At 36.3% G+C, this 26,062-nt stretch overlaps 1 protein-coding gene and 1 long non-coding RNA gene across 3 annotated transcripts; both read right to left on the bottom strand.

The window, feature by feature from the left end:
* Positions 1–4,483: 4,483 nt before the first annotated feature.
* LOC141608963 (uncharacterized) lies at positions 4,484–8,163 on the bottom strand. Its single transcript, XM_074428256.1, has 4 exons — positions 7,995–8,163; positions 6,468–6,596; positions 6,290–6,381; positions 4,484–5,868 (listed from the first exon to the last, which is right to left on the bottom strand). The coding sequence occupies exons 3-4, from the start codon at positions 6,290–6,292 to the stop codon at positions 5,032–5,034; spliced, it is 840 nt and encodes a 279-aa protein (XP_074284357.1). The 5' UTR covers positions 6,293–6,381; positions 6,468–6,596; positions 7,995–8,163; the 3' UTR covers positions 4,484–5,031.
* A 148-nt stretch (positions 8,164–8,311) lies between these two features.
* Positions 8,312–8,843, bottom strand: LOC141608962 (uncharacterized). 2 transcript variants are annotated; one of them, XR_012527094.1, is made up of 3 exons: positions 8,714–8,843; positions 8,492–8,601; positions 8,312–8,395 (listed from the first exon to the last, which is right to left on the bottom strand). It is a non-coding gene; the product is annotated as an uncharacterized LOC141608962 (long non-coding RNA). The 2 variants fall into 2 exon arrangements; XR_012527095.1 differs by having other exon boundaries at positions 8,312–8,392.
* Between the last annotated feature and the right edge of the window lie 17,219 nt (positions 8,844–26,062).

Genomic DNA, 26,062 nt, shown 5'->3' with positions numbered 1-26,062 from the left:
AACATGCAAGGACGTATCCGAAGATGCCTAAGGTATGGGTCCTTCTTGTGGCTGGCGAACCTTTGTACGTAGTCTAATGGACTTTAAACGACCCGCACAGGAAGTCGACATACTCTAAACTGTTCCCGACGACAGGTCCTTGACTCGTACCCTCGAGTCGCCTTGGCGTCGCCCTTCCTGACGGCAGGTCCTTGGCCCGAATCCTTTCGAGCCGCTTCGACGTCGCCTGGGTCTCCAGGTTGTAATCTTCGATTGACCTGGGGGCTCTACTTTGACTTTCGCCCTGTCCAAGTCTCAGTCAGAGTGGGGGCTCTGTAGATACCCAGTATCTGCTGAGACTCCAACAAACACTCGATGATTATCGGACTATAACATGTTTTGGAATCGCGGCGTTTGATCGACAGTTTGTGTACAACTTTACGTCGGAAAACTTAAAACGATTTCGAAAATAAAACATTTGAAAACATTTCAAAAATACCTGGAGTGTTTAATGCACGACGACGGGGTCGCAATGACACTAACTAGAGTCAAAACCGACACCGGAACAAAAACCAACTTAAAAATTCAAATCCCGACTCCAACAACGAGTCAAACCGAGTCAACCACCAAAAACAAAACATTTCAAACCTTCTACCTTAAGTTTTCCCGGATTCATATTTGGTCAAGTACCAAACATGTGACTACAAAAGCTAGGATAGAACAAATCATGATTGCGTTTGTTGTGAAAGTGACAAGACAACTCGAAGAACCGCAACGTGGCTCGCGCCTCTTTGAGCAGCTCAAAACTCACACAACCACTCATTTCCCTATAAATACCCCTCAAATGCCCCCCATTTGAGACTTACACGAGTGTCCGCCCCCTCTTTTCTCCCTTAAAATTCTCGACTCGACTTCTTAAGTCACAATCCGATGCGTATTTACGACCTACCGATCGTAAATACAAGCCTTTACACATTGTTTGGTACCGTCATCGTGAATTAAATCACTTGACCGACCATTTCGACCACTACACCATCACTAATCTTAAAACACTCTTTTTACTTACCAAAACGGTTTTAAACCGAGTTTTTTCCGACCAAACGAGTTGTTACACTTACGTCGGTCACTCGCCATAACCAAACATGTAAGTATGAGGGTGTAAAAATCCTATTTTATCATGCCTTTGTTTATTTCATGACTACAACATGCTAAAACATGCATAACATGGTCCAAAATATGGGATAAACGAGCCAAAACTGAGTTTTGGTCTGAGATGGAAGCCCCTTAGGTTGCAGGCTTACCCGCGCCTAAATGGGGTGTCCAGACCAGAACTCAACCGTGTTTGTCTCGTCTTTCCCCTTAAATTCATTTTCATATTTGTAATCGGTTTTTACTATTTCGAATATTTTCGAATCTTTTTCATTTTATTTGTTTTAACCATAAAACATATTTCACCCTTGGTTCCTCATACCATGACGGTTATATCCGTGTTTCGGTGATGATATTTGGTTAATGACATTTAAAAGGTATTTTAAAGCCTTTTATTTCATTTCTTTACATTTTGGGAGGTATTTAAAGCCTTTCATCATTTCTTTACATTTTCAAAGTAAACATATTAGTCACCAACACAAAGTCATCCTTGGTTCTACATACCATGCCGGATTTTAACCCGGGTACGATGATGAGTATCGACTAATTACATTCAAATGAACTTAAAACAATTAGTTCATAATTATTTTCAAAACTATTCATGTCAAGCTTGTCAAGGCGAACCCGACACCGAATATTATCAAAATAATGATGACCATTCGAGTCCCGTTCCTCAAATCAACAAATACGGTCTAAACGACCCTTTCAAACCGAATCGGGTTCAAATACCCATTTTCAACACGTTTTATAACGTTTTCTAAAAAGTCAGAACACAGCACATAAACCGTGGGCTGACCCGCGCCTAAACAGGCCCTCCATTTCTCATTTTCAAAACCAGGGAGAGGCCCCTTATACCGCCGGCTGGCTCGCGCCTCATGTAGCCGTCTGGTGTAGGGCTTGTTCCCTTTCCAGCATTAGTCTAGGACGATCCCGTCTCCGGTTAGCCCGGATATAGGACGGATCAGATGACTAGTTGATTATTCAAAATCATATTTGCAAAATGCCTTACTAAGACAAATGGATCACGTTATGCACCATAAACCTAATACGGTAAATGGATGTTTAATTTCCGTCTTGTACGCAAATCAACCGTAAATCCAACTTGACATCTTATACTTGATACTTGGATTAAATCAACCAACTTAGAAAGCTCTCACATGTTAGGTTTAAATCATTAGATGCGCATTCATGCATTTAAACCGTTTTATCAACTTTTGCATTCAACCAACCAAGATCGATCAGTAGAGGCCGCTACCGCGGGCGGGATTGGGTGTCTGATTAAAGGGCTTCCTAATACGTACCTTCACCTCTTACTCAGAAACTTTGGATAGTGGACTACCTTATCCAGGGCGTACGAGAGTCATTCTAGAGATAGGATGTTAAAGAGGGACGATTCCTTATCTTTAGTACCTATGTCAAACCCTGCTTTGTGCTTCGTTTGACCGAGGTATAAAGTGGATTCGAACGGGTTCCAAGCATCCCACAAATGCTTGGTGGCGACTCCGAACATCTCTAATCGTTTCGAGACCCTTACCGAGACGAAACCGACCGATCTAAAACGATCCAGTCGAAAGCATTTTTACGCCGCCGAGCGTGGCTTTCAAAAGACCGCTGCATGTCCACAGATTGGCCTGGCGTGCAGGTGCAGGTGGCCCGTGACTACGGACCGGTAGGTGGCCCAAATCCACAAACCGAGACGTGGCCCATATCCACAGGTTTAGGGTAGGGTAAGATTACCCAACCCCGAAGACGACCCTAAACCCATTTCCAGGGAAGTTATTCGAACTGTTGTTGAACAAAAAGACGACTTAAAGAAGCCATAACTCTTTCAAGGGAATGGTGAAACTAGAACTAACTGATGTACCTAAAGAACTTTTCAATGCACATACAACTTATTATCATGCACCTAAAGACAAAAAGACACCTTAAATGGGGCATAGTGAATGCTTTCTAGGGGATGGGTTTAAATTATGGGGAATAGTGTCCGTAAGTAAGGCGGGACAGGGTTTAAGGCTGGATTAGGCGGGTATGAATAAATCCAACCCTACACCCTTTTCCTTAAGATGGAAACGAGTTTAAATTAGGGTGAATATTGTCCCTAAGTAAGCCGAAAAGTGTTTAGGGTACGATTAGACATCCTCGCAGCCTACCCTAAATCTTTTTCCGGGGAAGTATTCGAACGACGGCTGAACAAAATGACACCTTAAAGGGGTCAGAGTGAACTCATTCGAGGGGATGGATGAAACTAGAACTAACTGATGTACCTAAAGAGCTTTTTAATGCACATACAACTTCTTATCACGCACCTAAAGACAAAAAGTTACCCTAAAGATGACGGAGTGTACCCTTATAAGGAGACAGATTTAAAATAGGGGGAATAATGTCCTTAAGTAGTACGAGATATGGTTAAAGGTTGGATTAGGTGGCCCCGCTACACGGACCCACCTAATCCAACTCTAAACCCTTTCCCTTATGATGGGAACGGGTTTAAATTAGGGGGTAATAGTGTCCTTATATAGGCAAACTTAGATTATTATATCGTTCTCTTTCGATGTGCGAGATTAGCTAATATACAGGCAACTTTTTAGCAAGTAGTGCTACTGTTATGTCACCCTTATTTAAATTGTTTCATTAAGAGTACCATAACAATGTCATTTCAACTACTTGATCGACCCCCATTGCAAAAGAATAGCAATTATGTGATAGTAATTAAGTAATAACTTCATAATGGAAAAATAAAAATATTCTAAAGTTCAGAATGTATAGTATTAAGTTTATGTGTTGTGTAGCACTATTATAGAGACATATCTTGACAAATCATTGTTAATCAATCAGAAACTTGATTATGACCATTAGTAATGGGCAATTATTCTTGCAACATTAAAAATGGACTTGAATTCTAGATACATTTTATAACAATGTAGATACATTTTTTTTCGTTCTAGATACGCTTATTTCCAAATTACGGTTGATGTATTTAACAACATAATTAAAGTATCTAATAATATTTTTAATGTATCTAAAAACGAATACACCCTAATTATATTTATTTATGATATATAAAACCACAATTTTAGACTCCAGTAAACTATAGGTGCACCATTTCTAAACCAAAGTTGCAAAAAGTGATACATGAAACCCGACATATACTTTTCCGTGATCAGATTTTACTGCATTCAAACGGTGGTTCTTTGTTGTAGGTCAGATTTTACTCCACTGATCAATGAAATGTTGGATTATTCTATTGACTCTATAGCATTTCCCTGAATCTATCTTCTGATACAAACTGTAGTCCAATATTAACTCAGAAGAATAATTTTACTCTTGCTCTTATTTAATAAAACAGCTCTCGACGAAAACAAAATAAGACGAAAACCCGTCTTTCGTGTAAATGTGCAAATGCCTCTCTGATCAAACAGAAGTTATACCAAGCACTAAATTCCCAAGGTTGTAATAACCAGTTTCCATTAGCCTGCCAGAGTTTCTTATGGACAATAAGTCGAGTACATTAACCGAACCATGAGAAAGGGGGCAAGGGTGGTTCATTCATGGGATTCAAATCATCGTTTCTATTTCTCTCATGACCAACATGCCCAACAATTGAGGCGTGGCCAAGGAACGGGGGCAATGGTGGTTCATCCATGACATTCGAATCATCTTGTCTATTTTCCTGGTGAGTAATATGCCGAGCAATTGAGACGGCGTGTCCAGAAAATGGTGGTGCATCATCCATGGCATTCGAATCATCTTGTCTGTTTTTATTGTGTGAATTATGTCGGGTAACTGAGCCGCTTCCAGCACCCAAGGAGAAGGGCAAGAACGGTTCATGTGGTCCTGTTTTATTGTTGGCAATATGCTTAGCAATTGAACCGAGTCCACGGAAAAAGGGCATGAATGGTTCCTCTATCGTTTTCTTGTGGCCAGTATGTTTAGCGACTGAACCTTGGCTGGAGGCAGACGGCAAGAGACGTTCATCAATGACAGTCGGTCGTCTTTTCTCTTTTCATCATGGGAAACATGTTGAGGTTTCGAGCCTTGTCCAATGACCGGGGCCAAAGGTGGTTCATCCATGGCAATCACGTCATCTCGTCTTTTTTTCTTATGAGCAATATGGGAAGCAATTGATCCTTGTTCATTGATAGCGGCCAGCGGTGGTTCTGGTTCATCCATGACGATCAAATCATCTTGCTTTTTCTGCTCGTGGGTAATATGCTGAACAACTGCGCCTTGTTCAGGGACCGAGGGAATCCATGGTTCATCTATGACAATCATATCATCTTCTGTTTTTCCCTTGTGAGCAATATGTCGAGCACTTGAGCCTTGTTCAGAGTCTAAAGGCAAGGGTTTTTCATCCACGACAGTCTCATCATCTTGTCCATTGTCCTCGTGGGCAATTTGCCGAACCATTGAGCCTTGTTCAGGGCTCGAGGGCAAGGGGTGGTCATCTTTGTCAGTCCCATCATCTTGTCTATTGTACTCGTGGGCAATATGGCAAGCAAATGAGACTTCTTCGGGGACCCAGGGAAAGGGTTCTTCATCCACGACAGTCTCATCATCTCGTCTGTTGTCCTCGTGGGCAATATGCTGAGCAGTTGAGGTTGAGCCCTCTTCGATCACGATGGGCAAGGGCGGTTTATCCATGATATGATAATCATCTTGTCTGTTGTCCTCATCTGTCAATTTGCGCACAATGTTAGTTATCAGAGCATTCTCTAAGCTGTACCCATATTCTCCCATAACCTGTAACACATTTCACAGAAAATTCATGACTTCCTGCATAAAGTTCCGCTCTGACTATAGTAGTTTTGACCACAGTAAAGAAGACCGTTAGCTCAAATCCTATAAAACAGGAAAACTGATGATTGCAGAAACTATATCAGAGAAAACTACTACCGCAACAATCTCACGCTAATGCTAATATTCTATAAGAGCTCTCGCGAATGCTGGGTCAAAGGAATTTTTTACGGGTTAAGGAGTCTGATTCAGAGAGTCTTACTCTACGTGACTGAATTAATAACACATAGGCAGTTTCGGACTTGAAAATTATTGATAATGAAAATTGTGTCGAGGACCAAATTAGTTTTGAATTAACAAATGCAAGTTTTCGGATTCATTGAAAACGAAAACAATCAGATAAACGTGAGTACCCAAAAGTAATTACCATCTGTAGCTCCTCTGATAGCGATATAGCAACCTAATATTTTCTTTCAAGTAGCTCAGTATAATTCATCTTCGGAACAATATCGCGAACCACTACAACACCATATAGAATTTAGTAGAGTAAAGAAGCAAAACATAAACCATACTACAATACAAAAAGTGGGGATCATCAAGGATACCATCGAAAACATATTCCTGAATCTGTTCTCCAGGATTCATCAGTTCATAATATTCATCATCAGCATTCTGTGTAGCTACACGATATTGAACCGAGCAATCGAGCATTCAATTTCTACTTCGACATTATCCTGTGAAATAAGACCGTAATATACATCGAACTTGAGTGAAAATTCAAAGGACAATACAAATCTTAGTAATCCGTATATACCAGGGTTGTGCCTTAATGCAATCAAATATTCTTTTTTTTTTTTACAATTTCGAGTTATCAGAGGAAAAACCAAATCAAAGAGATGAAGAATGACAAAGATGAGAATGTAAAGGAAAAAAGTGAACCTTGGTATTGGCATGAATGGAAAGTGGGAGATAGGTGAAGGTAGAGGGAAGAATAGCAGCAAGGAATTCACCACAAAAAGGGTTAAAACAGTGAAAACCGGGTTGAGCAAATCTTTCGAAACAACCCCATCTCTCAATCACTCCAATGTTACCCTGCTCTATGCTCCCACAACACCCACAACATGGATTGCACATTACTACACTGTTTGTATTGCATCGGTTTATAAGATATGTATCTGTATATATTCGGTTTTTCTAACGGTGTGCGTATATATAATATTCACAAGAATATTAGAGGCTTGTAGAACCAGAGTTTTAGCGGGATTAAAGATAGATAGAGAAGAGATAGATGACACCACTAAGTAATCCAATTTATTGATTAAATTAAATAAAAAACGTAATATTTTTGTTGATTAATTTAATAATTCGGGAATATTAGCCCAAGACAAATTCTCTTCCGATCAGGTCACTCATGGTCATGGTGATAAAACTCCCAACTATTAATATTAATTAATATTAATATTGTTTCTTCAAAACTCCCTTATAGGACGGGTTTAAAAAGAGAGAAGCGGGAAAACTATACTCCGTACTTATTTCTACTCTTCACTACAACCACTATCTACCACAGAGCCCATCCCACCAACACCAGCTAATCATTGGCAGGCACCGCACATACCTGATACCACCGCCAATAATTTAACCTTCCCCACGTTCACCAATTTTGTGGTGAATAACTATTTTGGTGGCATTATGTGAGATTCATTAATTTATTATATACTTAAGGTTATATTTAGCAACTAAGTACGCTTTAACGTGTTCTAGTTACGTTTAATTAGCTTCTAGCTACGTTTTTAAAAATTCTAGTTTTGTTATGTGCTACGATGTGTATTATGCAAATATAATAGTGGCTAGAAACACGTATTATGATTTCAACACACAAAAGTATGACACCGTTCCCTTCTATGTACCCAATGACTAAACTATCTTAATATATGCACAGTAGATACAATTCATCTTATATATAGGTACCTATATATGATTGTTGGATACATTAATCAAATTCGGAAGACAACAGGTCATATTCATCATTTAAATTTATCTTAAAACTGGAAAGCATCAATTATATTACCAGATACGCCATCTTAAAACTGACACGCATCAATTATAATACCAGATACACCAATCAAACATACCTCTTCCAAGAAGGTTACGCAGCAGAAAAAAACAGACCTCCATGGGGATGTATGTAGGCTTTTTGGACGATCCCACTTGAATACATGGCAAAGCAGAGAATTTCAGCTGAATTTTGTACTTTTCTCGGAAATATTGAGCAACAGACAATTCGCTCTCTTCCTTACCGAGAGAAAACCTAGCAACAAAGCAAACATATACAATGTCAGTTGTCTTTCCGATGCATTAGACTACGTAAAATTCCCCTGTTCATGGAAATAAAAAGAAAAACTGTGAAAATGTTATAATGGCTAAACAAACATACATAATTTGATTCATTTGGTTCGTTCGATATCCCGATCACTTTATAGCACTTCCTGTAGCCCATGTGCTTAGTTTCCACAGTTATGCCTCTTAAAGCCTTCTTCACCCGAGAAGGAAAAAAGTAGCTCTATTAGACTTCTAGCTTCAATGTAACTAGATAAATAGCCACCATATACCAAAGCTAAATATTAATTACCTTCAAACGAGCAGCATCATTAAGTGACCTGGAAAGATCTCTTAACTTCACATTCTCCATCACGAATGAGGTAACACATAATGGTTTGAAGAAAGGCCGAGCAGATGAATCTACGACAAAATATAGTTGCAAAACACATCAAAATATTTTAAATTCGCATTCCCTTGAGAAATTGTTTTGCAAATCAGAAGCTGGTAAGTGTGTACCAAGAGATTAACATACCAATGTTTAGAGATAGTCCCATCCGAGTAGGCGGATATTTTGATAGTATCCCCTCCAGAACTCAATACCATCTGCCGGATTCCCTTTGCCCAAATCCTCAGAAAAGAAAGATCTTCCAATTATAACATACTTGTTTGCCAAGAAACACAAATTCAGTAAAAAAGAATACAACGAAAACGAAAGAACACAAGTACAATTAATTTTGATTACTCTTTTAAACTCTTCGCAGCTCGAAAGACAACATCAAGAACTTGTATGGCATCTTGTGGTGTTTTAGTGTTTCTCCCGGAGAGAAATTCCTTCAAATGATGGACATCAACCCTTGAAGCCAACTTTACAGAAACCTCAAATTTCCTCGATTCACTGCCAAACAAACAAAACCAGACAGGTTATGTTTATTCAGTTGCAGCCATTAGAGACTGAATGTGTCACACAAACCTGCTTGAACCTCTTTTACATCCCTGGACAGCTCAACAACAAATTCTTTTGAAGTGAAGGGCAAAGGGCCAACCATGTCTCATCAGGAGAAGTTACCATAGAATCAATCCCATTTATCAACTAAAAGTGTAAACCCATTATCATCAACTCAACCCTTAAGTAAAATTCGTCACCAACATGGACACCAGGGACATGCCCTATAGTTTTAGTAGGTTCAAAATACTTATATTTTTGCATCATTAATTTCCTAGCAATCATATCCCTCCTTTCTGACGGTTTCATAACCACGGTTCTTTCGAGTCGCCGATATACTCTCCTAAACTCTTTGAGCATCCACATTCTAGTTTCAACCGAGTTTTTCCTTTCCCTTCTATGTACCCAATGACTATACTATCTTAATATATGCACAGTAAGGTACAATTCATCTTATATAGGTACCTATATATGATTGTTGGATACATTATTCAAATTCGGAAGACAACAGGTCATATTCATCATTTAAATTTGTCTAAAAACTGGAAAGCATCAATTATATTACCAGATACGCCATCTTAAAACTGACACGCATCAATCATATTACCAGATACACCAATAAAACATAACAAACAAGAGGGCTAAGTTATCATCTGCTTTTATCTGAGGACTAATAAGTATGAATTATATTACTAGATACATTTAATAAATTTAAGAAAACAACAATAGAAACCTTCAATACTATGTATCATCTGCTTTATTTATCACTGATTCTTAACAATTACTTCACTAGATACACTGACTCCCAACAATTAGAAGACGATCAAAAACAAACCTTGAATGATAATGTCATATCAATTTAAAATATATTCATACCTAACTCAGAAGATATCTGTGCAACGGTCATTTCTAGCAGCTGGAACAATTGAATCAGTAGGATCAACCACAACACTAGATCCTTCGATTTCCATTAAATCCCTACAAATCAAGACAAAAACCAAAAACGAAAACCATTAAAATCAAAACGGTACAAATTGACCTGTGCATACATCAATTATGTGGTAAAAGTTGAAAAATTTCAGAGACGTACATCAATTACTTGAACAATTTGTATCAATTAAGACCAATTCATTGATTTTGTGGCGCTATTTACTGTGAATCGCAATTTTTTTCTGGAATTTTCGCGGATTTTTTTTCCTGTGATTTAGTGAGAGAAGATTAAGGTAGAGAGAGAAGGGAAAACGTTTGCTAAGGTTGTTTGTTTTGGGTTTTTATTTGTTTCCGTCAATAATATCAGCGTACAATTGTTTTAAATCTTGTGGTTGTAGTTCGTTCTCACCGTTTGCACCGAATACTCGTTCTCACCGAGATCCCGCTCTATATATATATATATATATATATATATATATATATATATATATATATATATATATATATATATATATATATATATATAGAGAGAGAGAGAGAGAGAGAGAGAGAGAGAGAGAGGCGGGATCTCGTGAGTTTGGTTCTTATGGTGAATTGTGAGTTTGGAAAATCTCAGTCATTGAATGAGAAAAAACAGATGGCTCAAATTGAATTAATAACCCAACAACCAAAACACGGACAACTGTACAACACTCCTTCGCTGAAAACATAAGTCCACCGAAAAAAAATCTCTTTTCAACATTCTCTCTCTCAATTCTCAATAAACCCAAAAAAAAAAACCTAATTTTTTTGATCGACAAATCCAATCGACTTTTCCTATCAATAACCGAGAACAAATTTGGAAGTAATACATCAATGCTTCAAAATTATCTTTCTCCATCCTGCTACTACCATCATATCATTGTGTTTTTTAATTAGGTTTGAGGTTCGTTTGCCAGTTGAATTATTTATTCAGTTGGGTTTGATTTTCATTAGTTTGCTGATTTGAGGTTGAATTTACGGTGATGATGATGAGTAATCTTCTTCGAATAATGCTCATCATGTGTTTGATAAAAAGCTCCTTACAGTTTGATCTATCTGATAACTATCTGAATCCTTTATTGTTCTCATTTTGCCCCCTTTACCTCTCAAAAATAACATCCTATAGTCAATCATAAACTAATGAGTTATTAAAAAAAAATGTGAAGACCATTCATAAACCGTTTTCTATCATGTTGTGAAAAAATTAATAAGCTTCATGTACAGTTGAGTATTTTTACTTTAACCCGTCATTCTGTTGGTTCATGTTCTCTGAATGTTGCAGTGTAACTTTACTGTTAGTCTATGGTAGGCACAGACAGTTCAGTCGGTTTTTTTGCAGGTGTCGTTCATGCTTTGTAATTATATGTCAACTAGTTCACTGGTTTTTTGAACTGACTAAGTGACTAGGTTGTTTGGAGTTGTAGGACCCTGGGGCGGTGGTTATAGATCACACAAGCTATGCTCTCTCAGGCAGTGAAGGCGATCATACACTGGTTGCTAGTGACAACATTGTTGAATCAGATATCATTTTGGGGAGCAAGAAACTTGAGGCAAGTTTGATGCATATGCATGGATATAAGCTAATAATGTTGCTTCTACCACTTAATTATTTATCTGCTAGTTAGTTGATGAGTGATTGTTTTACATGAATTTTGTTGCAGGCACCAGTACTTTTCCAAGGGATTGGTCATTCCGTGAATCCTTCTAACAATCTTGTAAGGAATGCTCTATTTAGTGTTAACGTAGTGGAAGTGTGCTCAACCTTTATCATCAAGTGACATTTTTCTTATAGTTTGTTATATCCCTTTGTGCAATTTTCGCAGGTTCTGAAAGTGTTGTCGGCTTCTCCATCAGCATATTCTTCCAATCCATCTAAAAATTTGGCTTATGCACCATCGCTCACTTGGTCACATATCATCACTTGGTCTCATATCATCACTTGGTCTAAACCAACTCATAAGACCATTCATAAACCAATGAGTTATTACAAAATGGGATACTAATACTGGTTCTTTTTTACCTGGGATACTATTACTGGTTCTTTTTTCTTTCTTTTATTTCTAGCTCTTTTTTTGTCTCTCGTAGATGTCCCACCTTATGATGTATACGGTGGAGAATTACTGCGAGTCATTTTATATATGTGAAAGTGAGGCTAATCGGAATAACACCAAAGTAATAACACAATAGCAACAGAATAACAATGAAATAACAAGTGATAAAAAAAAAAGTAGTAAAAAAAATCAAAGTAACACCGAAATAACACCAGAATAACAATACCACCAAAATAACAGCACAATAACATGTGGTAAAAAACAAGTAAAAAAATCAAAGTAGTAAAAAAAATCAAAGTGACATCACAATAAGTAATAACGGCAGAATAACAGCACAATAACACGTGGTAAAAAAAAGAAAAAAAATCAAAGTCGTAAAAAAAAATCAAAATGACAGCAGAATAACATCACAATAACAGCGGAATAACAATAACAGCACAATAACACGTAGTAAAAAAAAGAAAAAAAAAATATCAAAGTCGTAAAAAAATTCACAGTAACAGCAGAATAACATCACAATAACAGCGGAATAACAATAACAGCACAATAACATATGGTAAAAAAAAAAAAAGAGAAAAAAAATCAAAGTCGTAAAAAAATCAAAGTAACAGCAGAATAACATCACAATAACAGCGGAATAACAATAACAACACAATAACATGTGGTAAAAAAAAAAGAGAGAAAAATCAAAGTCGTAAAAAAAATCCAGGTAAAAAAAAGCACAATAATAGCATAATAACACGAGGTAAAAAAATAAGAGTAAAAAAAATTTCGAGTAAAAAAAATCCGGTACAAAAAGAAAAAGAAAAAAAGTAACATAATGAGTAAATTAAAGAAAAACATAAGAGAAAACAAAAATCAAAGTTGTAAAAAAAAAAAGCATAATAACACGAGGTAAAAAAAAGAGAAAAAAAAATTAAAGTAAAAAAAAAAGTAATATTAGAAAAAAGAGAAAATAAGTAAATGACAATGGTTTTATATGACATGTAAGATTTGATCTTGGCCACTCATCTCTAATATAATCTAGTGGCTGAGATTTCCCCAACTCACAACTCACCATAAGAACCAAAATCACCAAATCCAATCTCTCTCTCTCTCTCTCTCTCTCTCTATATATATATATATATATATATATATATATATATATATATATATATATATATATATATATATATATATATATATGATAGTCAATATTATATTTATAGAGTAGTCGGGAATTTTAGACGGTTTCGGTAGTAAGAACCGTGTAGTATTTCGGCTGGGCTTAGGTGTCACTTGGGCCTTTCATCTTCTTTACAACACACCTTTTTCCACCTACCTTTCTCATAACACTCTATCTTCTTCCTTTGATTTTTTTTTAAAAATAAACCCTCTAAACCTCCAACACCATTATCAAACCTCCTTTAACATTCTTAGAGTCACCATTACCCCTTCGTTTCTTGACCAAATCCCACCATTTTCGCGCCATTCTCATCCCCTTTTCATTCTTCATCTTTCTAAGTAGGAAAGATCCTATCTTTTACACTTTTCAAAAATTCCATCTTTTTAAGATGAGAGTTTTGTGCTAAATTTTGCTCTTATTGTGTCTTAGGTGAAGGACTTGAGGACCCGGAAGAAGACTCATACATTATTGATGAGGAATTGGACGAGTGAAGACACTTTCAAGGTAACGGTGATAGGTTACTCGACAAAGTGTCAAATTTGCATGCTTTGGTTGATAATTTGGTCTTCCAAATGTTAAAAATCTGAATTTTGGTTGTGTTTTGCTTGAATTTTGTTGAATGGTGTTCTCACATGAATCTCTCACATTTTTGGATGAAAGTTTCATGCTTTATTGTCTCAAATCCGTAATTGTTGAATTTCCGTCTCAAATACGATGTTTTCCTAAGTTAGAATCATGATAGGAAATGTAAACAACTGTTATGGAACAATTTTGGTTGGTTTCAAATTGTTTGGGAGTCATTTTTGGTGAAACACGCATATAGGGTGTCCCAGCTGGTGGGTAGGCCGCCGGTACCCCACCCGGTTGGGAGGTCACTGTAACTTTTTAAAGGATTTCAAAGTATAAGATGTCCAGCCGTTCGGTAGGCTGCCGGTACCCCACCCGGCTGGGAGACCTCTGTAACTTTTTAATGATTTTCAAAGTATATGACGTCCCAGGCGGTGGGTAGGCTGCCGGTACCCTACTCGACTGGGAGATCCCTGTGAGTTTTTGTAAAATTATCAAGTGTTGGTACGCCCATGTAATACCCACCCTATTAGGGACCCGTTGACTGCCTGTTGACTGACCTTAGACACATGTTAAACCTCTTGGAACCTTTACTAGTTCGGACTTGTGTCATAGTAACCTTTGGGATGTGGGAACTCGATCTAGCGTAGGCTACTCGATCGAGTAAGTCCCATACTCGATCGAGTATGGCGAGTTCAGCGATAAGTTATAAATCGTGAAGTCGTAAACCCAAATCAATTTTAGTTTTCTTTTCTCCCTAGACCTAATTGAAGACAGACCTTCTCTGTAACACCCCTCATTTCGGCTAATTAAAAACTTACATTTATATACAATACTGAGCCAAAATAGAGAGGTATTATAATCAATATACAAAGTCTCTTATTACAAATCCTTTTAAAAATTAAATAATACAAATCGAAATCGTAAACTTTACCAAACTTTAAATAAATTCTTCACTTGAAATAAAATCCTTTTGAACTGCAGCGAAAGTAACCTGAAATAAAACCAGAAGACAGAAAGGAACTACCCCCATGACGAGTAGCCCAGAAGGGAGAAAACACGTCAGCCGGAAAGCTGAGTAACAGATAATACCTCAATATAAGCAGAATAGTTTTTGGTCATGGCGTGGAAACACAGACATGTAAAAATAAAAATAAACAGAGAGAATAATAAAAATACTCCCCGATAACTCATCTCAAACCAACTCCATTCTAATTCCATAATATAACACACTCTCTTATTCCAATAGTTAACCAAGTCTCATCTCATCCGTCTCACTAATTACTCTATCTCATAATATAATACTCCATAGTAACCAGATATCATATTCTCATCGTCGAACCTAAGACCAGGACAAGGGGTGAGTGAACAGGCGGGTAAGACCTCGAAACAATATTTCCATCTCAATATCGATTTCAAATTCAAATAACTTAATAACTCAATAACCATGGTCGCTCTCGACCGTAAACATAACTCGGCTCAAAGGCCCCATAACTCATAACTCAATACCAATAACAAATTTCCATCTCAATTTCAATATCAATATCGTCAAAAGGTTCAATAATGAACCATGCTCAACACTTAGAGTAAGACTCTAAGCTACTCACCCACGAGTCAAGATCAAAGGGACAACAATTAACAATACAATATCAAACCATCCAAGGGCCATAAGTCACGACCACCACTTTCTTTATAAACCAACAACATAAAGTTGAGAGCCAATTGATAATCTCCATACTTAGTACTAACATACCATATACGTACGTACTCGTTAATAACTCACTCCCAGCTCTAAGACACCACCTCACCAAAATCTCCTCTTTACTAATTAATCAATACTTGTTTAGCGTTTCGATCAGCATCCTCATAACTAACTTTACTCTATATTCCATGCATCTCTTTTAATACTAATTGCACGATCTTAAGCAAATCATGTTTAACAACCTTCCATCTCAATTATACAATTTTAATACCCCATCTCACAATTAATTAACTTGAGAAAAGGAAATATATAGCTTGTATTATAAATAATGCGAGCAACAATAATCGATGTACATATTCAATAATCAAATAAGTTCATATAACACAAATAAATAACACATAAACATATAACCCCGAACAATAATAAGGGGGTGTTTGGTTCATCCAATATAGGTATGAGGTATGGGGGAATGAACCAAACCCATACCATGTGTTTGTTGGACAAAAATGAAGGTTTCATACTCATAACTCAAACCCATGAGGTATGAGTTTCTCATACCCAGGGAGGAGGGTGGGTATGAGATTGATACCCATGGTATCAAATTAAAAATATTAAAAAGTGATAAAAACAATTGTAAAAAAAACTTTTTATATATTTATTTGATTAAATTTTCTCTACATGATTTAATAGTATAAAAATTATTATTAAAAATATTGTATTTTGAAGATTTTTTTAGCTTTGATTGATTTCTAACCCCATACCCCCAAAACTGAACCAAACACAAGGTATGAGGTATCAAGTTCCAACCCGATGCCACCCAGGTATGATTCCCGATTCCAAACCCATACCCACGCGTGAACCAAACACCCCCTAAGAGTATTAGGATAGGTAAAATCGTGTTACCTTTTAACCCAAGAAAATAAGTACGGAAAAGGAGATTGACAGAAGAAGGCCACGGCTAGACAAATTTAAAATGGCCGGAGATAACACAACATGGGTTAAGTGGGTTTCTATTACACAAAGGAAAAAAAAGAAAGTGAAAGGTTATAGTTTGACGATGGTTTTATGTATTAGATTGATGAGGGTGTTAAATTGATAACATGAATGTTTGTTCCTGAGAAGAAGAGAATTGGAAATACAATTCTTTGATATACGATTTAGTTAAGAGGCACATTAAGATTAAGATTAAATTGAATAGGGAACAAAATAGGGATTCATAGATAAACGCAAAGAGCTACGAACGGGTGTGTCTATCAGCTAGAAATAATTAATAGGTAGTGAATAAGATGGGCTCGAGAAGGTGAGCAACGGGTTTGATCGATTTCGATCTCTTTCCAAATAAAATAGTAAATAATATAAATAACTCATTATTTATAAATTATTTTAATATAGTAAAACAAGCTTAAAGAAAATATTTAAAAATATTAGGAGTATTAAAATCTTTCCCCCTTAAAACGAACTTCGTCCCCGAAGTTCAAGTTTAGAAAATAAAACAAAGTTAAAAGTTTCAGTGGTATTACAATCCACCCTTCTTAAAAAGAAAGTTCGTCCTTGAACTTAAAATAAAAGTTTAAATCAATATTTGAAATATAAGAAATTTCTAGCAAAAAATGACTCAAACAAAAACTTTATAAAACATTTGGAAAATGAAAAAGCGGTGTCAAAGATATGATGATCTTAACACCTAACTAAGAAAGAACCCGCTCTGATACCAATTGTAACACCCCTCATTTCGGCTAATTAAAAACATACATTTATATACAATACTGAGCCAAAATAGAGAGGTATTATAATCAATATACAAAGTCTCTTATTACAAATCCTTTTAAAAATTAAATAATACAAATCGAAATCGTAAACTTTACAAAACTTTAAATAAATTTTTCACCTGAAATAAAATCCTTTTGAACTGCAGCGGAAGTAACCTGAAATAAAACCAGAAGACAGAATGAAACTACCCCCATGACGAGTAGCCCAGAAGGGAGAAAACACGTCAGCCGGAAAGCTGAGTAACAGATAATACCTCAATATAAGCAGAATAGTTTTTGGTCATGGTGTGGAAACACAGACATGTAAAAATAAAAATAAACAGAGAGAATAATAAAAATACTCCCCGATAACTCATCTCAAACCAACTCCGTTCTAATTCCATAATATAACACACTCTCTTATTCCAATAGTTAACCAAGTCTCATCTCATTACTCCGTCTCACTTATTACTCTATCTCATAATATAATACTCCATACTAACCAGATATCATATTCTCATCGTCGAACCTAAGACTAGGACAAGGGGTGAGTGAACTGGCGGGTAAGACCACGAAACAATATTTCCATCTCAAATAACTCAATAACTCAATAACCATGGTCGCTTTAGACCGTAAACATAACTCGGCTCAAAGGCCCCATAACTCATAACTCAATACCAATAACCAATTTCCATCTCAATTTCAATATCAATATCGTCAAAAGGTTCAATAATGAACCATGCTCAACACTTAGAGTAAGACTCTAAGCTACTCACCCACGAGTCAAGGTCAAAGGGACAACAATTAACAATACAATAGCAAACCATCCAAGGGCCATAAGTCACGACCACCACTTTCTTTATAAACCAACAACATAAAGTTGAGAGCCAATTGATAATCTCCAAACTCAGTACTAACATACCATATACGTACGTACTCGTTAATAACTCACTCCCAGCTCTAAGACACCACCTCACCAAAATCTCCTCTTTACTAATTAATCAATACTTGTTTAGCGTTTCGATCAGTATCCTCATAACTAACTTTACTCTATATTCCATGCATCTCTTTTAATACTAATTGCAAGATCTTAAGCAAATCATGTTTAACAACCTTCCATCTCAATTATACAATTTTATTACCCCATCTCACAATTAATTAACTTGAGAAAATGAAATATAATAGCTAGTATTGTAAATAATGCGAGCAACAATAAGCGATGTCCATATTCAATAATCAAATAAGTACATATAACACAAATAAATAACACATAAACATATAACCCCGAACAATAATAAGGCCCTGTTCTTTTGGACTGAAACGGATCTGATCTGAACTGAACTGAACTTATAGGATCTAAACTGAACTTATAGGATCTGAACTGAACTGAACTTATAGGATCTGACCTGAATTGAACTTATTGGATCTGAACTGAACTGAACTTATAGGATCTGAACTGAACTGAACTTATTGAATCTGAACTGAACTTATAGGATCTGAACTGAACTTACAGGATCCGAATTTAAATTAACTTAAATTAATTTAATTTAATTTAAATATTATTATTATTATTATTATTGTTGTTGTTGTTGTTGTTGTTGTTGTTGTTGTTGTTGTTGTTGTTGTTGTTGTTGTTGTTGTTGTTGTTGTTGTTGTTGTTGTTGTTGTTGTTGTTGTTGTTGTTGTTGTTGTTGTTGTTGTTGTTGTTGTTGTTGTTGTTGTTGTTGTTGTTGTTGTTGTTGTTGTTGTTGTTGTTGTTGTTGTTGTTGTTGTTGTTGTTTTTATTTTTATTATTATTTTTTGTTTTTTTTTAAACCGCAACTTTTATTATTATTATTATTATTATTATTATTATTATTATTATTATTATTATTATTATTATTATAAAAAAACGCAAACTTTTAGTGAGATTAAACAAAATTTTTACATGAAATTAGTGGGTAGCCAAAAGAGAACACTGATAAGAAAATATAATCTAAAACACAAGGTAAAATAATAACATTTTTCCGCTTTATATACATGGGTTTGTTCATACATTGTACTACAGTTACGTTACGATAAAAAATAATGAGAAGAATGATAATTTTATTTTGAAAATAATAATGTATATATGTATCGAATAATTAATAATGTCAAATATTTTTGCGTCGGTTTTTAAAAAAAATACTTTGTATATTACTTTTCTAAACTGAATTTATAGGATCTGAACTGAACTTATAGGATCTGAACTGAACTGAACTTATAGGATCTGAACTGAACTGAACTTATAGGATCTGAACTGAACTTATAGGATTTGATCTGAACTGAACTGAACTTAACTTATAGGATCTGAAGTGATCTTAAATTAAGTGTCTTTAAGTCCAAAAGAACAGGGCCTAAGAGTATTAGGATCGGTAGAATCGTGTTACCTTTTAACCCAAGAAAATAAGTACGGAAAAGGAGATTGACAGAAGAAGGCCACGGCTAGACAAATTTAATTAAAACGGCCGGAGATAACACAACATGGGTTAAGTGGGTTTCTATTACACAAAGGAGAAAAAGAAAGTGAAAGGTTATAGTTTGACGATGATTTTATGGCCCTGTTCTTTTGGACTGAAATTTATAGGATCTGAACTGAACTGAATTTATAAGATCTGAACTGAACTGAACTGAACTTATAGGATCCGAACTGAACTTATAGGATCTGAACTTAACTGAACTTATAGGATCTGAACTTAACTGAACTTATAGGATCTGAACTTAACTTATAAGATCTGAACTGAATTGAACTGAACTTATAGGATATGAACTTAACTTAAATTAAGTGACGTATAGGATCTGAACTGAACTTATAGGATCTGAACTGAACTGAACTGAACTTATAGGATCTGAACTGAACTGAACTTATAGGATCTGATCTGAACTGAACTGAACTTATAGCATCTGAAGTGAACTTAAATTAAGTGACTTTAAGTCCAAAAGAACAGGGCCTATGTATTAGATTGATGAGGGTGTTAAATTGATAACATGAATGTTTGTTCCAGAGAAGAAGAGAATTGGAAATACAATTCTTTGATATACGATTTAGTTAAGAGGCACATTAAGATTAAGATTAAATTGAATAGGGAACAAAATAGGGTTTCATAGATAAACGTAAAGAGCTAGGAACGGGTGTGTCTATCAGCTAGAAATAATTAATAGGTAGTGAATAAGATGGGCTCGGAAAGGTGAGCAACGGGTTTGGTCGATTTCGATGTCTTTCAAAATAAAATAGTAAATAATATAAATAACTCATTATTTATAAATTATTTTAATATAGTAAAACAAGCTTAAAGAAAATATTTAATAATATTAGGAGTATTACATTCTCCCTCACCAACCTTCAACCTTTTGAGATCCTTTACACTTGGAGACACTATGGGGACGAAGACTTGAGTCGGGTCGCGGTCTTGTCGCCGAAATGCCGAGCATAGGTAAGTCATCATCATCCTTAGGTTTCGTTGTGATTATGGTTGTTAGTAATAGGGTTTTCCCTACAGATTGTGATAGGTGTTGATGTAGGTGGCTTTGCCTTCATGTGGATGTATGCGATGTGGTTGTTGATTGCTTGTAACACCCCCATAAGTTGGGACCCTTTTCTCTAGGCATTCCCAACACATGGAGGCATTACAAGACTTGGTTTCCCAAGCTTGTAGTGCGAACAATCAAGCAAAGAAGCACTTAGCATAATATAAATAGATAAGTTATAGTTAGTTAAACGGTTACAAGTTTAAGGGATATAAAGGTCATCCCAAATAGTACAACCAAATCGAAGAGAATGGAGTTTAAATGTCAAAAACTAAGATAATCAAGAATGGTGACAACTAATGAAGACCGCATCCCAAGTCCTCGTATCTAGAATGCTAACCTGCCAACACTGCTCCCCATATGGGCGGAAATCACCATATGGTTCTCCACATATATTTCAAAACTCAAGTGTTAGTGTGACAACCCCATACTCCAAGTGCCTTACCAGGATAACCCAGGTATAGGAACGTCACCATCTCGGTTACCCGAGGCAGTGATATTCATAAGGAAATAAAGAAACGTACTTCAAACGTAAACATAATTTAATTGATTACATGACCAAAACCAAAACTGTTAAGCTGAAATACAAGGTTCTCAGACGATCTACTGATAAAACTATCAAAGCTATAAAACATCGTCTGACACAGCGGAAGACTTCTAACTGCCACGTGATGACTCATCCCAGCTATCCCATACGCGTCATATCATACCTGCTCAATAACTGCTCACCATCTCCGAATGGATCACCATAGTTTTTTTAAAACATTTAAACGGGGTCAGTACTAATTACACAATCAAAGCTGATGCGTGCATTTTATATAGGTATTTCGTACTTCATTTGCACGCATTTCTATACATTTTGTGTAGTGTTTAGCTACAAATGTCTCCCGAATTGTCTACTTTGGTTTCTCTTGTCTTATTTGCAGGAATGAACCAAATAGGACCATAATCAAGCTTAATACCTGCCCTTATACATGCATTTAGGAGATTAGTTGAGTCGGAGCCTTAAGACTACTATTTTGAGATGCGCAAAGAAATAAGTTAGCTAGGCGAGCAAAGGAAGAACTTTAAATTACTAGTGCCTACTTTGAAGAGTCATATCTCAAGTTCTAGAACAGATCAGGTGATTCCAATTGCAGATGAAAGCCTGTCATCTTAGCTTTCCAACGCCACCGGAAACGCCCTGTTTTCCCAAGTAACGAAGAAATGGTCGTTTGCGATTCAGTCTGTGCGCGAAGCGAGGAATTGTCTTATTTGGAAAGTACTCGATCGAGTACAATTGTGTTCGATCGACTCCTTTTTCTACTCGATCGAGTAGTGCCTATTTAATAAGTGTTCGATCGAGTACCTAAAGTACTCGATCGAGAGGTTTTAGCTTGGATTTGCTCGATCGAGTGATATAAAAGTCCTCGATCGAGTATTTAGCTATTATACTCGGGATTTTTATCTCGTGATAGGTTTAGTTTTGTTAATTTTCACTTCCCTATATAAGGGAGTCGTAACTAGGTTAATAGGGACTTCTTCCTTTACCTTTTAATACTTCTCTTAATCAACTTTTCTCTCTTAATCTCTCTTCACTGTAACTTTTCTCTCTTGATCTCTTGCTTGGATTTTGGTTTGTTCTCTACGCCGGAATTGCTTGAGATTGTAATCGCTCTTCTCCTTTTAATCTTAATCTCGTTATTTGTTACTTTAATTACTTGTTCTTCTCTTAATTAATTTCTGCCCAAATTTGTTTTATGCTTAATCATTATTATATCATCATGCTTTCTATTATTAGTTCATTCGTTGTTATTAATATTGACAACATTAGTAATATGAGTAACTAAACTCTTTCATGTCGGTATTAGGGGATCTATGGTAGGATTGTGACAATGTAGCGAATAGACTAGACGGTTTACTTGTGAGAATCTGTCCCCATAGCAATATAATTGTATCACCAATTTAATCGAATGCATGCTTCTAAATTACATTAATCTGGTTAATTTCGTTCCTGGATCGGAAGATTGGAATGAACAAACCTGCTATAAACAGTAGACTACCCTAATGAGGACGGAAGTTAAGTTAGCGGAAATCTAGGATAGAAAGTGGACCGGAAGGACCTTTCCTGTATCCTTCTCACAGTAGATTGTCTAGGCTATTTTTAGCTGAGTCGATAGACTACCATAGTGAACCGAAATCCTGACATACCTCTTTTATCTGATCACTTTTATCACTTTTTCTCGCTTTACTACTCTTAATTTATTTCTCTTACCCTTAAACCTTTAGTAGTTTAGAAAACCAAATTCAAAACCCCCATTGTGACTTAGATAGACGGACTTACAGATAGATACCTTGCCTCCCTGTGGAGATCGACCCTACTTATCACTAGCTTCTGTTAGTATATTTAGGTATTTATTTTTGGTACCTGACGACGGTATCAAATTTTGGCGTCGTTGCCGGGGAGGCAGCGTAGTTTTATCTGTTTTTATTTAGTCTATTTCTTGTCTCAAGGAACCTCGGTTCCTTGAGACCGTTCTCATGTCTTTCGTTCTTGACTTTCCACAGAGAGAGAACGAAAGTTTTGGTTCTTATATAGACAGGTGGGAGGAGTGGCTCGAACCAAGATGAGGAATGCTTTCGGGACTCCAAATATGCCAGTCTATCATCCGGGGAATTAATGCCCCTACGTGAGCATACCTCGAGGCTAATGGTAAGTGGGATTTCGAAGGAATCCCCGTAAAAGAGGTATTAGAATTTTTTGAATGGTTTGCTACTGAAACTCTTAAACCCAATTTCTCTCTTCATGTTGACTCAGATGAGGGGGTGGGTGAGACCTTAGAAACCGTTTTAGGAAATATTGACGGAAAAATAGAGGAGACTATTAGCGTGGTTGATAATACCTTTTATAAGGATAATTTAGAACCCCTCTATGATTCTTGCACAGATACTGAGGACGACTGGAAGGTCTCTTTGAGAACTTCCCTACTGACGAGTCCGGCCCTAAGGAGAGTAAGGAGAAAATTTTTTACAGTCTTGAGGTTAAATGGGATAGTTATGACGATATTATGGATGAACCTATTATTGAGGACCCAATTGACCCAATTGACTTTACCGTCCCTTGCATTTGGGATGAATACCCACCTTCTCCTTTAGCAGACCAGATTCCTCCACCTCACAATACAAACCCGTCAGTGCATCTGGATTATACTCACGTTAGTTTTGAGTCAAATGCTCATGAGCTCTCTTATTTTCCAATCGCGGTTAATTTAAGCTTCTATATTCCGCCTTTAGCTGGAGGGAGGAATAATTTTGTGGATATTTTTTGGAGTTGTCATAGGAAATTTTTTAGACTTAAATTCTATTTCATTTTAATTTCCTATGCTATTGCTATTTTATGGTGCTACTTACATTTTGGTGTAGCACATGCGTAGTTATTTGTTCGATTGCTGCGTGCTTTGAGCTGTTTTGACTGGGCTCAATCGGAGTAGCTGACTGAAAGAAAAGAAGGTCAAGCTGGGACCTATCTGAAACTAGCGCTACCAGGAGGCAGCCCGGAATTTTAGAACTTTTTATTTATTTTGAACACTTTATTTAGTTTTAATGTGTGCCTTAATAATTAGCCTACTCGGCTATAGACTGTGAACATTTTAGCCCTCTTTCCTTTGGCAGTACTTTTGTGCGGTTGCTATTTGCGAACTTGCAGGTACTCTTGCATTCTGTTCGCAACTTAGTCGCTCTGCCGCTTATTTGTGACCTCCCATGTTGCTGGCTGGTTTGGGGAGGTCCCTTCTTCGCGTTATCTTGTAAGTTTTCCGCATCTACACTTTCTCTCCTTTTTAGTTTGCATTTCCTTTCCCTGTTCTGGGTACAATGAGGGCATTGTACAATTTGGTTTGGAGAGGTTATGCATCCATATCTGTGTCTGCATCTTGTTTTTATTTGTATGTCTATTATCACGTTTAATTTCTGTATGTATTGCTTGTTTATTTCCAAAAAAATCAAAATCCCATAAAAATTAAAAAAAATTTAAAAAATCAAAAATCGAAAAAAAAAACGAAAATTAATAAAAAAAATTCACGTTTCATTTTGCATATAGGTTGAGTCGGAACGGTAGATTTCCGTGATGAAATTGCACTTTAACTTGTCATTTTTACTTGAGCCTTGCACTTTTATTGACAGTTATTAGCCGAGTCTTATACATATCTACGAGTTTTTGTTCAAATTTAGCTGACTGTGTAGACTTGACCTAATAAATTGGCAACCTACTTTACAATTTCTGAGATTTAGAGCCATATAACTGGTGACATTCATAACCCGTTTACATAGGAATTGAGAGTAGTACTCCTTGCATAGCATGTCCATTACTTTTGCACATTTATGACATTCGATTTCTTGTCAATTGCATACATTCGGGTTTGTGGTCGGTGTCACATACAGAGAGGTGCTTGCAAATTTCCCTTTTCTTACATTTTTCACCCATTTAGCTCCACTTAAGCCAAATTTAGCTTTTTGACCCATTAGCTACATCCAAAACTAAGCCTGCCTAGTCAAGCTAGTTTAGTATGTCTTTTGTGGTATATTTTCCCGTCTGCAAATTTGGCTCGTGTATATTGATTTGAGTTTGTGGAAATAAAGGAAGGGAGGATGAAAAAAAAAGAAATTGAAAAAAGGAAAAGAAAAACGTGAAAAGAAAAGAAAAAAAGTGAATCATACGTGAAATCAGAAGAGAGAAGAAAAAGAAAACGAAGAAAAAAATCAGAAATTTTGAGTTTGGTTGAATAAAAGAGACTGTATATGCCTATTTTTATCTTGTGACGGTCTCACTCCTCTGTTTTATTCCTATATTTTTGAGGAGATAGTGTATTGGATAGTGAGATGTGTGCCAATGAAGGGTACTTGAGCTTTATTTTCTAGACAGCTGAGTTTTGGATGGTCTTTATATGGTCTTGTTTAGGAGCTAGCTTGACGCTTTACCTCCTTATTTCCATAATTTGTTTTGCCCTTTCTCGCCTGAACCTCACTTTCCTATGCTTTTTGTAAGCCCTCGGCTGTGGCGGACATTGTTGGTTGGAATGTATGTATAGTACTTGAATCGTCTATCATTTTTGTTGCACGCATGTGATGTAGGTCGCAGTTTAGGCGAGTGACTGTTTTTCTCTTCTTCTCTTACACATATACTTTCACCCTTTCATTCATGAGAGAAGAGTGACCCGTAAGAGTCCGATT

The sequence above is a fragment of the Silene latifolia genome, chromosome 10 (assembly GCF_048544455.1).
Source record: "Silene latifolia isolate original U9 population chromosome 10, ASM4854445v1, whole genome shotgun sequence".
Classification (NCBI taxonomy): domain Eukaryota; kingdom Viridiplantae; phylum Streptophyta; class Magnoliopsida; order Caryophyllales; family Caryophyllaceae; genus Silene; species Silene latifolia.
Note: the sequence above shows the minus strand (reverse complement) of the source record. Positions and strands in the feature narration are given on the sequence as shown.